This window comes from Marmota monax, unplaced genomic scaffold (genome assembly GCF_021218885.2).
Source record: "Marmota monax isolate L192 unplaced genomic scaffold, Marmota_monax_Labrador192_F-V1.1 WCK01_AAM20220418_F8-fsc00009, whole genome shotgun sequence".
Classification (NCBI taxonomy): domain Eukaryota; kingdom Metazoa; phylum Chordata; class Mammalia; order Rodentia; family Sciuridae; genus Marmota; species Marmota monax.
The window spans coordinates 9,191,781-9,209,833 of record NW_026694710.1 but is presented as its reverse complement, the minus strand read 5'-3'; the positions used below and the strand labels follow the sequence as shown (position 1 = coordinate 9,209,833).

General features: G+C 34.9%; 1 protein-coding gene across 3 annotated transcripts in view; it reads left to right on the top strand.

Moving 5' to 3' along the window:
* Window positions 1-8,137, top strand: part of Tbc1d19 (TBC1 domain family member 19) — a 129,631-nt gene extending 121,494 nt beyond the window's left edge. For all 3 annotated transcript variants that reach the window (XM_046423791.2, XM_046423790.2, XM_046423792.2), the window contains 3 exons: window positions 1,958-2,073; window positions 6,691-6,761; window positions 7,729-8,137. In XM_046423791.2, coding sequence (XP_046279747.1) covers window positions 1,958-2,073; window positions 6,691-6,761; window positions 7,729-7,803 — 262 coding nt within the window. In that variant the 3' untranslated portion in view covers window positions 7,804-8,137. The remainder of the gene's footprint in view (window positions 1-1,957; window positions 2,074-6,690; window positions 6,762-7,728) is intronic.
* The last annotated feature ends 9,916 nt before the right edge of the window (window positions 8,138-18,053 follow it).

Genomic DNA, 18,053 nt, shown 5'->3' with positions numbered 1-18,053 from the left:
TTTGTGTCTATAAGGAGATACTTTAAAACCAACAAAAAAGCTTAATTTGTCAATAATATTGCCTAAATGCACTTCATCATGTTAGGCCAATAGTTATCTGGTTTTGAGAAGTTTCTGAAACTTGGGGGTCTTTTTTAGTCTTAAGAGAATTAGTACTGTGACAGCAGCCAAGAACCTTGGGGTCTCTTTTGCCTTTTTTTTTTTCTTTTTGGTACCAGGGATTGAACCCAGAGGCACTTAACCACTGAGCCATATCCCCAGCCCTTTTTATTTTTTATTTTGAGACAGGGTTTTGCTAAGTTGTTTAGGGCCTCACAAAGTTGCTGAGACTAGTTTTGAATTTGCAATCATCCTGCTTCAGCCTTCTGAGCCCCTGGGTTTACAGGTGTGTGCCACCATACCTAGCTCTCTTTTGCTTTCTTAAGAAAGTAGTACAGATATTTAGCAATATAATGTTAGAGTAATTCCAACAAATAGTTTGACTAGCATTTATCAGTGTCTATCAATTGGATGCTCTTAGGTAATATAGAAATATGAGGGATTGTTATCTCCCAAGGTACTAGAATCAAGGAGCTCATTTCCTGATTTCAGAGAGAAACTAATTATAATATAAGTAACTTATAAATAGTGGGATTTCATACTTCTTAGAAATTTTTTGTAGCAAAAATGGAATTTAATTGAATTTTCTGGTTGATCTTTCAGAGTTCTGATAACCTCCTCCCTAAAATGAAGGGTTTGAAATCAGAAATATTTTTCCAAGGTCTGTTAATAGCTGTAAAGCCATTTGTGCTTTAAAACTCTTGTCAATTATTTTATTTTATGCATCCTATAAAGCCATTTGACTGAAATGTAGGAATATAATTTATTAAATCGAAAAAAATATAAAATCATGGAGATTTCTCAAAAGACTAATAATGGAACCATCACATGACCCAGCTATCCCACTCCTTGGTATTTATCCAAAAGAATTAAAGTTAGCATAATATAGGGATACATACATGACCATATTTATAGCAGCATAATTTATAATGCCCAAGTTATGGAACTAGCCCAGGTGTCTATCAACAGATGAATGGATTAAGAACACACACAATAGAGTTTTATTCAGGCATAAAGAAAAATGAAATAAGTTATTTGTAGTAAAATGAATGAATGAAATTTAAGAGCATTATGTTAAGCAAAATAAGTCAGAAGGTCAAGAGTCTTATGTTTGCTCTCATATGTGGAGGGAAAAAAGGAAAAGCGGAGTAGGGGGGTCTCATGAAATTTGAAGGGAGATCAATAGACTAGAGAAAGGGAGTGACGGGGAGAGAGGAAAGGAGAGAAAGGGGTGGAACTACAGAATGAAATTGACCAAATTATGTCATGTGCATGTGTAAATATGTCATAGTGAATCCCACTATTTTGTATAATTATAATGTACCAATTTAAAATATAATTATTAGAAAACAAGAATTTTCATGAGAAACAAAAAACATTAAGTAAATATTTTTACAGAAACAAGAGTGAAAAGTAAGATTGTTTAATTCAAGTACATAAATAAACATTAGCAAAAATATATATGAAACCTTTGAATGAGCAAATATTTTGAATAAAAATTCAGGTTATCTTGGCTTGCCTGAAATTAAGACTATTAGAAGATCAGCTCATTGATTATACTCGGGAAAACATTACGTAGAAGTAGTTTTTATAAAGACTAGATATAACATAAAGGAGGTCCCAGCGTACAACATCTTTCTCTTAATAGCCTAAGAATACTAATTGGAAGTCTTGGAGTTTCTCACTGCTGCACTTTTGCAGCTTTTAGGGAAAGGTTGGAGTTTTAAATATCCAGGTGATCTCTAAGACTCTCAGAGGATCGCCTTAATATTATTTGGATGGGATGTTCTGATATTGCCTTTTTGTGAGGAAAAAAAAATCCAGTGATAGAATTAATTTTCATTTTTCCTTCCTACAGACTTCGCATATCATTTAAATGGATGGTTCGAGCTTTCTCTGGATACTTAGCTACAGACCAGCTTTTGCTTTTGTGGGATAGAATCCTAGGATATAACTCTCTGGAAATTCTTGCTGGTAAGAGTAAATACTTTTTTGTGAAATACATGTTGTTTCTATGGTAAGGTCCCCTTCCTTTCTAACAATTGGAGATTGAGTCTACTATTGTATAATTTTTAATGTATAAACATTTAATATATTTATCTGGTTTAGAAGATAAGTACAGAGATTCTGAAGTCGACATTTCAGTCTTTTAATTGCCCAATACCAGTCTACTCCTATTTTGTCTTTCTTAGCCCTTTTCTCTCTCTCTTCCTCACCTGTCTCTTAGTCTAGCCAGGACTTACTAAATCCCAGCACCTGTGAGTTCTGGGCAGCTTCTTAAGCATTCTGTTCTCTGTGCCCTACTCAACTGTACCTAAAATCCAAATCAAGACTGAGTTTCCCTGCAGAGCTGAAATCTAGTTCTTCTGGGTCTCAAGTTATACTGAATTCAAAACATTTTGTGTTTTGCTAATAGTCTGTGACTTATGTTCTAGAGTCTGAATTTGCCCTTTTAGGTATTCTCTCTTGACAAAAATAAATTTTTCTTGGTTTTTTTTTTTCAGGAAGCCAGATTCATCTCTAATTAATAATTAAGCAGTTCATGCAAAAGATATACATTAAAGCAAATTTATAACACAACATACGCACTCATTATATTATTTTGCTTCTCTTAAGTGCAGTAGACTCAGTTATTTTTATCATTGGGATTATCAGGAAACAAAAATAATAATTGGGAAATCTTCCTAACAATAGGTTGATAGCAGAAAAGTTGGCCTACTATTTTCTTCCTTACCTGAAATATTTAATATTTTAAAATCACTGTATGCACTACGTTGGAAATATTGCTTAGTTGAAGGAAAATATGGCTCAAATATTCTCTAGGTACCATATTAACATTTTTTGAATGCTAAGAGGTTTATAATAACTGGGTGGCATTTTAAAAATGAAAATTAGAATAATAATAAAGTACCATGAAGATAAATAGCACCCCTGTTGTAATCAGAGATTCTCACTGACTGGGATGTTTTTAACTCCTAGAATCCTTCTCTCAGCTTTTTTTAAAGCCCATACAAATATGAGTGAGAAAAAAATGGTCTTCCCTCTTCTTTTTTGACCAAATGACAGTGATATGTGTAATCTAGAGATAGAAGGAATGCTAAAGGACATCAGGGTAACTTTTTCAAACATTTCTGACAAGTAGTTCTTATCCTCTGTTTGAACCCTTCAGTATTGGGTAATGTGTGCCTTAGCAGGAGGTCCATTTCATTTCTGGATAATATGACTTGTTTAAATGTACTCCTTATAAACCAAGGTTATTTTTATGTTTTTTCTACTATTGTATCCTCACCTCTCCCCAAAGTCTTCCATTTCTAAACTATGCAGCCTCCTTTTCTGCTACTATTTTCTCAAGTGACAGGACTGTAGACAGTTCACCAAATAGCCTTACTCTGGGTATGCCAAATACTTTTTTGAGTATCATATATAGCATTTGATATCATTTCAAAAAAAATTAAAACTTTAAAAGAAGGGAGCTCAGTATAAGAAAGTACTTTCTAATAACTAGAACTTTCTAAAAGTAGAAAGAGCTCTTAAACTGTCACCTGACAAATCAAGAGGTTTTGTAACTTGAAAAAAATATTGAATTAGAAAGCCTTCGAGGCCTCTTTCAATTTAAAATCTCTCATCCTATGCCTTATCACCTTCTAGCAGCCTGAAGGAAAAAAAAAAATAGATGTCTGTGGAATACTGTATTTTCTCTAAACCAGGCACTATGCTATGAGCTAAATACATTAATGAAAAACATACTGATGAATAGGTGGAAAAGTAACCTGCACTATTTCATTCATCTACTTTACCTGAGTATCTTTTTAAAAATCAACAGGAAAGAATTCTAGAACATCTAGAAATGAAACTGGATAAATCTGAATTCCCCTCTCATGGAATTCAGGTAAAAAGCCACAGGAGTAGATAATTTCATATGGAAGTATACAAATTCGGGTTTTTATAATATTTATTTTTTTTTAGTTGTAGTTGGACACAATACCCTTGTTTTATTTATTTATTTATTTATTTATTTATTTATTTATTTTATGTGGTGCTGAGGATCAAACCCTGGGTCTCACCACACGCTAGGCAAGCGCTCTACCACTGAGCCACAATCCCAGCCCCAAATTCATTTTATTGCATACATTTTTAGTATGAGTATTTTGGGACCACCTTTTTGGATCAAGTGAGTTATTGGTATTTAAGAATATCTTAATAAATATCTCTGGCTTAAATTGCAAATTAGAGCCTTTTAAAGAACAATTTAAAGCAATGGTGTCCATGTTCATAATAGTATAATTAATGAGAATAGTTTAAAAGATAAGACATGAATATTACAGTGTCCACATTTTGTACAAAGCATGATTTTGATCAGAAATATCCAGAAGTATCGATCTTTTCTCCTTGGCAAACAAACCTGTTCTGCAGAAGGACTGGGCAGATTAAACATGAAGCAAACAGAAAGGAACTTCTGTGATGTGACACAAGATAAATAAAGGTTATGAGCACATAAGCATTGTGGATGCTGAGGTCAGTTAGTAAAGTGCTTTCTTCCCCTTCTCTTATCTGCTCTTGGCAAAACAACTTCCCACCATGTAAAGGTCTTTTCTGATATGGTAGAAACTTTGCACGTCCTGTCAAGCTTTCAGCAACTCAGTTCAGTTATACACAGACAAGGCAGTAGTGATCATGTTCCTAGTTCCTCCTATGAGTCCAGATATTAAGAAGCTACATAACTGGCCCATAGAAAATGGTTTCCTTTGATATGCTTATAAACATGGAGCTCCATGACTTTAAAATACTTTTCTTTTTTTCAGTTAAAGAAAAATTCTTTGTCCCAAATTCTTTGTCCCAAATCTTTGTTACACATTGAATAGTTGCAGATGATTTGAATTTAAATTGTTTTACTACTATGCTTTTTTCTTGAGAATTTTCCTCTAACTGGTTCTAATGTTTTTTGCCAGATTTTCCAAAATCTCTTGTTCCCTAAAAAAGTGCCTGAGCTTCCCAATCATTGGTTGCACCCCACCCTGCCTTGGGAAATTAAGAAGCCTCCCTCCTGATAGCCACTCCTCAAGCACAAACCACCTGCTGCCATGGCCAGGACACCATGGTGTCATCCTGCATGCCATCTCTGTGGAACCATTCTGAGGGGCAGAAGAACACATCCTGCATAGGAAAGCATATGGATTTTTATGTCAGGGATGAGTGACTACTGCTTACCTCAGTCTCATTAGTGGCACCATGCAGTGGTTAGGTGCATAGATGCAGAGCCAGAGAAGACTGTTGGCTCTACTGTTTTCTACCTGAGTGACTCTAAACATTTCCCCAGCTCACTGTGCCTCAGTTTCTACATTAGGAAAATTGAGCTAATAGTATTTAATTTATAGAATTGGTATAAGAATTAACTATTATTATTTTCATAGTAAAATGTATTTTTAAAAATTCACGTTTGCATGAAGTTTGTAATATACCTAGAACCAGGTTCCAAATAATTCTTAATATCTATCACAACTAGTCTCCTAAATTTCAATGAATTGATGAGTAGAGAAAGCACTACTACCACTGGTGATGGGGGAAATAAAGGGAAGAAATCAAGCACGGTCTCCAGGCAATTCCATCTCCTTATGTGGGTCACCTACCTCTTACTTTACGTGGGTTCTTCTATTGTTCATGATTCATTTTCACATATAGTTTTATGGTAATTTATTTATTAATAAGTGGTTAATTTTAGCATGACTTTTACCTTATGCGGATTTTTTAAAATATTTTTTTAGTTGTAGTTAGACACAATACCTTTATTTTACTTATTTATTTTTATGTGGTACTGAGGGTCAAACCTAGCACCTCACACATGCTAGGCAGGTGCTCTACCGCTGAGCCACAACCCCAGCCCTTATGTAGATTTTTAATGGAAATAATATCTGTATTTTCTATGTAATGTATATTATTAAAGTTCAAATTGTTCTATAATCCACTTTTCAAAATTTCATCTTCCTTTTCCTATAGCCAACATTAATGTGTCAAGATCAGTCCCAGAGCAGTCCTCCCACAGAAATATCCATTTGTAACATGAAGAGATCAATGCTGAGTATATAAAATATAAATATAATCAAATACTATAAAAGCATTTTTTCAGAAAAAAAGTTGTATTTCCATCAGGAAACTTCCTGGGTACATATAAAATGCAATCTGACATACTTACAAATTTGGCTTTCATTGACTTTCCTGAAGCTCCCCAAGGCATTAATAAGAAACACCTGTGTCAAAATAAACCTTTATTTTATAGGACAGTCCTTAGAGCTTCATGCCATGTAAAAACTGTTATAATTTAGTTGTAGGTATGAAAGAAACATTGTATAAAATGACTATTTTAGGACCATTGAATTTTCCTTTTCCCTGAACTGGCATTTAGTTTGTCTAGCCTTCAGTCACGGATCTCTACGGTAGACAGTTTCTTTTTATCACAAGATCTTAACTCAGAATGCAGGGGTGCAGCTGTGTCAAGCACTGGTCCTGAGCTTTCTGAGTGTCTTGTGGGCATAGCAGGAACTTTGCCAGCTGTTGAGTAGGCCTGCAGTTGAAATAGTGTGCATTCTTTTCCAGTCCTGGCAGCTGCTGTGTTTGCTTTCCGAGCAGTGAACCTGATGGAGGTGACATCACTGGCTGCAGCTGAAGTAAGGATAAGTTTCACTCAGATGGGATGGAAATAGTTCCTGAGAGATTGCCAGGCTCAGTCACTTTAGTATCTGATGCATAGGACACACTTGCAGCCCATTTTTTAACTCTGGTAAAACCTCTAAGTTCTGAGCTAATATTAAGTGTTCATATTTCCCTAAATCCCTTGAAAACAACCTTCTTATGAAGGGACCATATATGAGTTTATTATAGAAAACCATTATTACCATTATAGCAAGCAGATACCTAGTAATTTTAATAGAAACTATCGAAGCTGTGTTATGTTTTCTTATTATTGTTTACATCCATATGTTATAGAATAGAGAAAAGCCAGTTGAAAGAGTTAAAGTGTGTGTGTGTGTGTGGATGATAATAATAAAGACATATCAGCTTTTTTGGTTATTTTTATTGTGAGTTAGTTATTTAAAGCTGATTTATTTTCAATGGTACAATTTACACCTGAAATATGGTTCAATTAATAGGGCTTACCATATTATTCTATTAGTTACCACTAATAGAAATGTAAATTTTATCCTTAAAATAGCTGCCAACATGGTTTATTTAAGGGAAGAGGATGTTTATGTGTCTTGCAACTGAATAAATATTAATTCCATCTCAAAATGATTTCCTGAAGTCAGTTACTCCTTAGACTATAATAACGGGTCTAGGATTCATAATGTACGTTTATTTATAGAAGCAAGTTGAAATGTTAGACCTCTTATAAACTCTTGCTACCTTGTATATTTGAAGAAGGCTCAGGCTGTGAAGGTCTAGGTTATTTTCTACTGCACATTTTAGCTTTGTGCACATGTACTAACATGCATTCAGAAAAGAGGGGAGTTGTAGCTTTCATACAGAGATTTAAGATAAATCATGCCAAAACTGCATTGTAATGGTGTTTTTATTGTATCTTATTTCCTATACTTCACTTTGCAATTAATAATTTTTTTCGTTTTTCTATTTCAGGCAGTCCTTGCTGACCTTTCTACTTTAAAAGTTATGCCACTTCTTCAAATTTTCCTGTTTGCTACTGTCACCTGATTTCTTCAAGGTCATTGACAAGACATCTAGTTTTTCATTAGAAACTAATCATGAACTATGCAAACTCTGCATAAAACCAAAATTAAATTTTGCATATAAGCCAATAAAGATCATGTTCCCTCCTGTTAAAGCTAAGTCATTTTTCACTTTTTGAAACAATAATTCTGCACACCAAATATTGCATTGCATGCTGCTGATTTTCAAGAGAGAAGCAATAAACATAACTTATGCTACATTGAGCTTACTATATCTATAATCCTGACTTGTTAAAGGCTTGTAAAAATATATGCAATAAGAACTAAAGATGCTGTAATAAACTTCAAGAGGTCATGTAGCTTCTTGGACAATTCTTTTATGTCAGTGTATAAACTTATCCCTAGATAATGTATTATAAATGTTTGTAAATGTCTTACAAGTTGCTCTTCCCCCAGATCCAGGGGTAGAATATGATGTGAGAAGGCCTGAAAAAGGTACACTTTTGATATTAATAACTTTTCACTCACTAGGGATTTTCTGCCCTCTCCATTTTATTTCTCCCTTAAGCATCTCTACTGGGAAAGGTTTAATACTATTTTCTCCATCTAGCAATATTTTATTCGTCACTCGCTGAAAGTCAGAACATTATAGAGATTTCCCTCTGCACTTCTCAATCTTCCATCTCTTGTTTAGAAGCTGAGGACTGTTGTCAGGTTCTTTTTTTCTAGAAGAACACAAAGAGGGCACCCCAAGGAATGAAGGGAAAGAAGAACCAAAACCACATCCATTGCTGCTGGAGCTTGAGTTAACAAGATCCACTTCTAGGCCGAGCAGCTGAGATAGACACTCAACCCAGAACTGAAGCCATGATGCAAGGCATTGTGTTGTATTTTGGTCTTCATTATAAGTCTAGAGCCTTATTTTATATTACTTTCTAAAGAACCACCTTTTCAGTAATATGGAATAATAGTATGTGAAAAAAAATCCAAAACCCATTGTCTTCTGACTATAGGTTCAAAGTCAAGAGGCTAATCACTTTAGTAAAACTGTAAATCAATAGATAAGATTCTTATTGACTAGGATTTTATTAAGCTTAATCCAAATGTATTTCATGAATATTTTATTTTGACAGTATATATTAGGAAATGTATGAAATTTAGCACAAAACGTTAAAGGTGATGAAGTTTAGTATAACTAGTTTATTGATTTGAAAATCTACTTATATAGTTATATTCATCAGGTATTTGTTGACTTTCTAAGTAGTAAATATTGTGATTGATTTTTTTTCCATGAAGACTATCACACCTGATTGATTCTTAATAAATTCCATTTTACTGCTTTTGAAGGTGACACATTTATAACATGCTTTGCCATTGAACATGTACAAATGCACATACATGGAGAGGATAAGTATACATCTATGAATGTTATCACTCACCTCCCTCATTCTAAAAAGATGACAAGAATATTGGGAAGAAAGTGTGGTTTAAATGATCACTGTCAAATGTGTACAGATACTACCATATTTGGCTTCCTTCTTTAGAATATTCATAAGCTTTTTAAAAAGAGGTGATGTTGTAGTCTAATACAGAATATTGTGGATTTGGCCCTAGCTATAAGTACCTAAATAATTAAATCTCTGTTAACTGCAATTTAGGGATGGGAGGGAAATGGACAGTAGAAAATTATTGTATCTGCTCTGTTTACCTTACAAGATTATATAAGAACAAATAAAAAATATATATTTGAAAATGATTTTTTAAACTGCAAAGCACCAAGCAAATATAAGATATGGTTGATAACTAATTTCATATGTGACATTTTAAAGTCAAATGGTACAGATAATATATGAAGAATGCCCAATTACTTTAGCATTTGTATTATTTTTTTTTCTTGAAAATTTAAGACTATGTCTCTAAGAAAATAAGTGGACTATGACATAGAAGATTCTTTCATTTGGTACAGGTGGCTCTAGCCGTAATTCTGAATCTCAATCCCAAAACCAAACCTGGTAAGCAACCATATGTTTTACTGCTATCGCAAACCTCTCTGGTATGCCCTGCTCTTTGCTACTTTTTGGAATACTGGAAGGGGAAATCAGGCTCTTCCTAACTCTAGCAGCACTTCCTCACACTACCTCGCTTGTCTTCCTTCCATTTGCATTCTCCCATGTCACCTCCTATCTGCCACTAACACTGACTTCACATCTGCACTGCCAGTGATCCCAGTATCTGAGTGAGCAGTGGTAATTATTCTATCAATGGCCATTGGCACTGATGAAGAAATAGCCTGGGCAAATTATGTTTGGCTCTGCTAGATTTCAGTTGACCCACTAATGTTATATGCTGTGACCTAATATTTGGAAGAGCTTATTTAATAATCTTTTTATCTGAATGTGTGATAATGCAGTGTTCTGCATAATTGAAATTTACAGCTTGTCTTAACTGCATAGCACCCTGTTACACTCAGCATGCACTCTCTCCTATTTTCCAAGGAAACTAGAAACCATTAGGCTTGAGCCTCCTCAGCCTTCAACTTCAAAAGTTAACTTTGTTCCCCATGCTTAATTTCTTCCTTCTTGTCTCAAAAAGTGTCTAATCTATTCCTATAATTCTGTAAATGCAGATTTGATTGGGTCATTTCTATGCCTAAAAAAATTCACCAACTCCTCTTTGCTTAAAGGGTAAGTCCAGATTCTGTAGCATCACAGGAATAATTCTTCACAGCTGGATCTTCCCATTTTTATGCTCCCACACTGATCCATTATCCTAAACTTCAGCATCACCAGATTGCATGCTGATCCTAGACCAGCTGCAGCTATTCATTTTGTCTCTGCCAGAGGGATCCTCTCCATTTTTAAAGGTGCCCCTCAAAAACTTTCTTCTGTTGTAAAGATACCCTGGAGCTTATAAATTAGCATTACTCCCCTCTCTTTGTTCTCCGTAAAATTGTTCATCTGTTCATATGGTGCTTATAATATTGAGGGTTTTTTTTTTTCTGATTGTCACTTTATTCCCAAGGAAATTTTTGTTGACTCATCTTACATGTAGAAGTTACAAGAAGAAATTTGTCCATGTGAGTTTGTATCCTCTCACGTGATCCAAAATTGTTTGGATGTTTTTCTTGAAACATAATTCCCCTTCCATATCTATAGACTCCCTTCTTCCACAAAGTCTCTAATTTTTATTTGGAGTTCTGCCCCGTCCCCCATGTGCTTCAGGTGAGGCTACTCCCAACCTCCCCTGGCCACAGGGATTGCCCCAGGATCCAGGCTGTCTGCAAGGAGTGAAAGCCAATGAAACACTATTAGAAGACTTGGTTTAAACTTTCAGGGAACTTTCACTGTCTGTGAAAAAGGATGCAGGGTCTGAGCTTTTGCAACCTAGGAATGGAGAATGAAAAGCTCTTGTTTGTCTTTGCAGGCTTCCCATGGGCCATTTTGTTACATGAGCCATAGGATTTTCCTTGCAACAGAAGGATCCTAACTGCTGACAGTTATTTCCCTTTTAGGTGATCACCTTTTTAAATATGGGTACCATTAGGTACAGAACCTCTGCCTACGCACTGCTCAAACTAGAGTAGAATTTTGTTACCTTCTTTCAATCAAGATGCAACCATGATCTTACAAGGACCTTAGTAGGTCTACATTTTAGACCTACTAAGCTACTTGAAGTACCTAACACAGGGTATATATTTTGCCTTTGGTCATTTGCTCAGCTCCCTCTGCTTAGAATGCCTTCTCTTCTCTCTATCTAACTGTAACTTGTACCTCAAAACCCAACACAGGGAAGACTACTCCTCTCATGAACCCTCCTCCAACCCTTAATATACATATGTTATATCATGATCATATGTTAGCTCATCTTTCTTTTCTGCTATTCTGAGATGCCTTGTCTAGTAGAAAATGTTTTGGTTTTTTTAGCTTTAAGTCTCTAGAATCTAACATAATGCTTGCCCCATAGTAGACTTAATAAGTGATTATTAAATGAACAAGTGAAGTCATCTAATTTAATTCACTTATTTTACTGATAAAGGAACTTTCTGTGTTCAAATAATAACTTACCTATCCAGTGTTACCCAACTATTTTGTCTACCACGTTGATTTGAGACATTGCCTATGGAAGTTCAAAAAAGAATTATTTTCAGGGGAAAAAACTGCAAATGCTTCACTTAATTTTTTTTTCATTTAAGTCAACTTTATTATGGTATAATTATATACAATAAAATTATATGTTTTAAAATAAAACTCATTTTAAATGTGCAGTTCCTTAGGTTTTGACAAATATATGTACCCATACCACCACTGTCACAATCAAGGTACAGAATATTTTTATCATCCAAAACAGTTCTTTTTGTGCCCCTTCCCATTTATACACACATTCACTCCAAATACTCAGTGATCTACTTCCAGATTTCCCTTTTCTAGAGTTTCAGCATGTGTACTCTTCTGTGTCTGGCTTCTTTTATTCAACATAATGTTTTAAGATTTCTTCATGTTATTATGTAATCAATAGTTCATTCCTTTTTATTATTGAATACAAGTCTTCATAAGGATATATATCTTCATTTCTCTGGGGCAAATGTGTAGTAGTATAATTTCTATATAATATACAAGCACATGTTTGACTTTCTAAAAAGCCCTCAAATTTTTTCTGAAATGGCTCTACCATTTTACATTTCTACCAGCAATCTCTAAAAGTTCCAGTTATTCCATATCCTTACCAACACTGGTATTAACATGTTAGTAATTCTAATAATTAGTTTTAGTGTGGATTTCCCTAGTTACTAATGAGGTTGATCATCTTTTCATGCTTATTTTCCATTTATATGTACAATATTCTTTTGTCAAGAGTGCAAATCTTTTGATCACTTTTAATCGATTGTCTTATTATTAAATTGTAAGAATTCTTTACTTAGGCTACATTGTGTTTTGCAAAAATCTTCTCCGAGCTTATAATTATTTCATAATTTTAATTATTCTTTTAAAGAGCTAAAGTTTTTATTTTGTTGAGGTTTAATTTATTTTTATTATTTATATTTTTGGCATTCTATGAAATCTCATCATAACTCCAGGTCACAAAATTTTTTTTCCGATATTTTCTTCTAGGAACTTTATGGATTTAAGTCTACAATCCATTTTTTAAGTTAATTTTTGTATATGGTGCAAGTAGAGGACTGAGCTCATGTTTTTACATATGCATATATACACCATTTGCTCAAAAGACTATCTTTTCCTTTTACATCTGCACTTTGTTCAAAACCAATTTGCATGTATGTGTAGGCTGGTTTCTGAACTTTCTGTTTTGTTTCATGGGTTTATGCCTGTTTTTATTCCAATGCCACACAGTCTTGATTTTTATAGCCATATAGCAAGTTTTAAATTGGGTAGGGTAAGACCTCTAACTGTTTGCCTGTGTCAAAACTAATTTGGCTATTCTAGATTCATTACATTTCTAAATAACTTTTAGGATCAGTTTTTTAATTTGTACCAAAATGAGAAGGGGAAAAAAAAGGCCTGCTGGGATTTTTATTGAGAGAGCATTGGTTATATAAATCAGTTTGGGGACAATTGATATCATAACAATATTGAGACTTCTAATTCATAAATGGCATATCTCTCCCTTTAGGTCTTGTATGATTTTACACAGCAGTATGTTGTGGTATTAGTATACAGTGCATAAATCTTGTTAAATGTATCTCTAATTATTTCATATTTTGATGCTATTGTAAATGGTATTTTTAATTTCTCTTTCCAGTGGTTTTTTGTTAATATATAGACATACCAATGAATTTTTATATTGACCTTGTATCCTGAGACCTTGCTCAATTACTACTGCTACTGCCCTTTTTTGCAGCTTCCCCAAGATTTTCTACATATATAACATCTATAAATAAAGATAGTTTTGCTTCTTTCTTTCAAATCTCTATGCCTTTTATTTTATTTTATTTTATTTTGCTTCTCTTACTGACTAGAACCTACAATACAGAAGTGTTGCAGCTCACCTAATTTTAAATGAAATGTACTTCTTTCCTGAACAAATGTAACAAATATTTTAAAATATGTATAAATGTAGATGTTGCCAATTTAGATATAAACATCAAGGAAAGTGAGATTCAGAAGGAGGGTCAGGAGAGACATTGACATACAATGAGATAAGCCTGGGGAAGTGTTATGTTGCTGATCATCCCAATGACTTCTTAAAATCATTCTTTTAAACAGTAGGTTTCAGGTATTGTCAATGTGCTTGTCACGAAAATAAGAAAATCGTTTTTTAATTACTTCAACTGTTATTTATCCTTAAAACTTTTCTCATAAATATGTGGTATGCATATATTTATTCAAATATTAAATGCTTGCTTTTAGCAAGGTACTGTGCTGGACATTCAGTACATATGTACATTTGTGTGATTGCTTTTTCTGTAATAAGTGCAGTAAGAGATAGTACTTCCTAAGTAAATAGAATCATATTTTTCTCAAAGTAATGGTTCCCTGCTTCCTATGATAGGAAAAAAAAAAGTTCTTCCTAAAGATGTTTATATCCTAATCCCTGAAACCTGTGAATATGTTACCTTACATGACAAAAGGGACTTGCTGATGTTCTTAAGAATTTTGAGACAGAGAGATGATCCTGGATTGGCAGATGACCCAATGTTATGACAGGGGAGGTTGCTTATATGTGAAAAAGAGAGGAAGAGAATGTAAATCAGGGAACTGAAGGTGCTATGCTGCTGAATTTGAAAATGGAGGAAAGAACTTATGAGCTGAGAAATACAGGCAACTGTAGATGCTGGAAAAGGCAAGGAAATAGAGTCTCCTCTAGAGAGTCCAGAAGTAATTTAGCCCTGCTGAACTTTGATTTTAGGACTTTTGACTTCCAGAAGTATAAGATAATAAAACAGTGTTGTTTTTAAGCCCCAGAGTGTGTGGAAACGTGTTACAGCAACAAGAGGAAATGAATCCACCTCCTCTCAGATAAATTTAGTTTACCAGATTAACTATAATATATGACAGTAATAAGTTCACATTGTTTTAATTTTTTTATAAAATAGGTGACTATATGTCTAATTTCTCTGGGTTTTATAATGATCAAAAGAGGCAAATATGTAAAAGTTTTTTTTGTGTGTGTGGTGCTGGAGATTAGAACCCAGGGCCTTGTGCGTACAAGGCAAGCACTCTACCAACTGAGCTATATCCCCAGCCATGTAAAGGTATTTTGACAACTACTTTCTACTGTTCTGTTACTGATACAAAAAAGACCACAGAACATTGGGCAAATAAAAGGAAGGAAGAGTGACATTTGGGAAAATGTTATCAAGCTCCAATGTTTCCTTCCAGGTGGAGGCCTCTAACTGGTGTAATGCTCCTGATCTATAGCTGGCTCCAAACCCCTCCTCCCTTGGAGATGAATGAATTAGATTATTGGCAGGTTGGGATAATAGAATGAGCATGTAAAGCCAGCTTCCTCTCTTCTCTTTCTTAGGATCCAGAGAACATATGTTCTGCACTACCCCTCTATTGCCTAAGCATTACAAAGTCTTGATCCCATGGTATGGGATTGAGGTGGGGAGAGGGAATGGGTATAGATGTTTAGTGCTGTCTATAACTAAGTGAATATGTAGAAGAGTTAGTTTTAAAAAGTCAGTCTTTGCTATGAAATGAAGTCACATTTTCTGGAATTAACTTTTCATTTGATCATTGTAAAACCCAGAGAAATCATCTTCTTCTGCTATGAACGGTCTAAGTTTTAATTTTGTCTCTCAGGTATTGCAGAACTATGAAAAGCATGCTGCTTATTGGACTCCCAATCTCACTAAACAAGGAAGTTGAGGATTGCAAAGAAGCAATCATAATGATAGGTCATGTAATATAAACTAGAAGAGAATTAAAGGTGGGAACAAATGGTGATTCCTATAAATAAACCAGAATGATGGATTCAAGGTCAAAGCAAGAAAGTAAAAAGGCACTTTTAAAGGAATGGTCCTTTTCAAGGCAAGTAATTTGAAAGGTTCATATTTGTAGATGTTTGCATTTGAAATTTTGGAGGTTGTATCATTTCTGTTGATGCCAAGATGTAAGGCATGATGATTAACTGGAGTAGGAAAAAACACTACTGAAAATATGAGAAAGTTAAAACACCAAGAGTCCATGGTTTGAGATGAATCATCAACATACACATTGAAGTCACCAAAAAGAATCACAGAAGGAGGGATAAAGAAGAAAATTGAGTTATAAACTAGCTTTCCTGAGACTAAGAAGAAAAGACCCAGAGACTACTAGTAGATGATAGCAGGATGGAGGGGGCAGAGTGATATAACCAGATGGTGTGAGCCTCCACAGAGCAGAAGGGGTTTGCAAGAGGGAAGGGAGAATAACACTCTCCTTGGCATTAAGGAGTAAGGATGGTGCTGAAGCACTTTGGACAAGAGACAGAAAACTTCCTTTTAAAAAGGATACAGAGAAACTGTCCCCAGAATATATAGCCTTTTAGTTAAGTAAGAAGGTAAACAAAACCTTCAGAAAAGAGGTTACAAAACACAGTTTATTGAACTCACATTGAGAATTGGGAATTCCAAGAGGTAGATGGTAATGGTTTGCTTGGAAGGTAATCCAGGTCTGAGGAGTAAGGGTGGGGAGTTAGATCAGAGAAAGGAAGAAAGTTCAAGTAATTATGTCTAGGGAACTTGGAATCTGATAGAAATGGTGATAAACAGAGATGTATACATGGGCCAGTCTTCTCAGAAGTGTCTGAGTAATAACCTCCACTGCTTGGTCCAGATCATTTCTCCATGTGGTGGGGCAGCTGCCTCCTCAGGAAGACTAGCATAGTCTACTGTTGTCAGCTGCTTCTTTAGACACACACTATGGTTGTCTCTGCTCTGGCACTATGCTAGTTTGGTAACTCACCTATTTATTGCTTATCAGTGAATTTAGTTCTTCTCTCTCCCTCTTTTGGCTTCTGTCTATTCATTGTTTCTACTTGTTCATGACATGGAGAAAGACTATTTTAATTGTTCAGACAAAAGGAACTCTTATAAATGGTTGTGAAATAGCATAAATTATCTCTAATATGCATCTTAAATTTGCACCCATAACATTTATAGTATTCCACCACGGACTTGGGTAATGAACTAACCCAAGAAGGGATGGAGGAAGAGAGGAAAAGGAGAGAAAGGGGATTTGGAAAAGGACATATACTTTTTGTGTTGATGGGTTTCTTTCCCTAGAGCAGGAGAAAAGTGGATGAATGAGTATTTTATGTGTGAGAGCCTAAAGAAAAAGGAAAGAAGTGAAAGCATGTTTGAAAAGAAAGAAAATATGGGACTCCCTCTTTAAGAGTCGTCCCCAAATTTGTCAGAGGTCTGGATAATGCCAGACTGGAGGTCAAGTGCAGAAATGGTCCAAGGGGGCCACTATGTGAGGGACAAGAAACTACTCTCTTAGGCAAAAGGCCAACCCAGCACTTTAGGCCTAAGACGAGGTCAGTGGCCTTAGCCGAGAATGGGAGCAACACTCCTGACATTCCAGACTCCTATTACCAATATGAATATTCAACCACTATAAAGGACACCTGTCAGTATTATCTTCAGTTCTCTTTCTAAGAAACCACCAGATACCTATTCCATGTGAGGGAGGTAGTTGAAAGGGAAGGGGAAAGTTTCTATACCTGTACTTTGTAAAGAACCATACATATTAGCAACCCTGTACTGGAGACTAAGAAATTAGTCACCACTATTGCAAACAATTTTTTTAGTTTGTTTATTTTAATTAGGTATATATGACAGCAAAATGCATTTCGATTCATTATACACAATTGCAGCATAACTTTTCATTTCTCTGGCTGTACACGATGTAGCATCATACCCTATGTGCAGTCTTACATGTATCTAGGGTAATGATATCCATCTCATTCCACCATCTTTCCTACCCTCATGCACCCTCCCTACCCTCCCTACCCTTTCCCCAATCAAAGTTCCTCCATTTTTCCCATGCCTCCCCCATACCCGTTTTGGATCAGCATCCACTTATCAGAGAGAACATTGAGCCTTTGTATTTTGGGATTGGCTTACTTCACTTAGCATGATATTCTCCAGCTCCATTCATTTACCTGAAAATGCCATGATTTTATTCTCTTTTAATGCTAAGTAATATTCCATTGTGTATATATACCATAGTTTCTTTATCCATTCATCTATTGAAGGGCATCTAGTTTGCTTCCACAGTTTAGCTATTATAAATTGAGCTGCTATAAACATTGATGTGGCTACATCTTTGT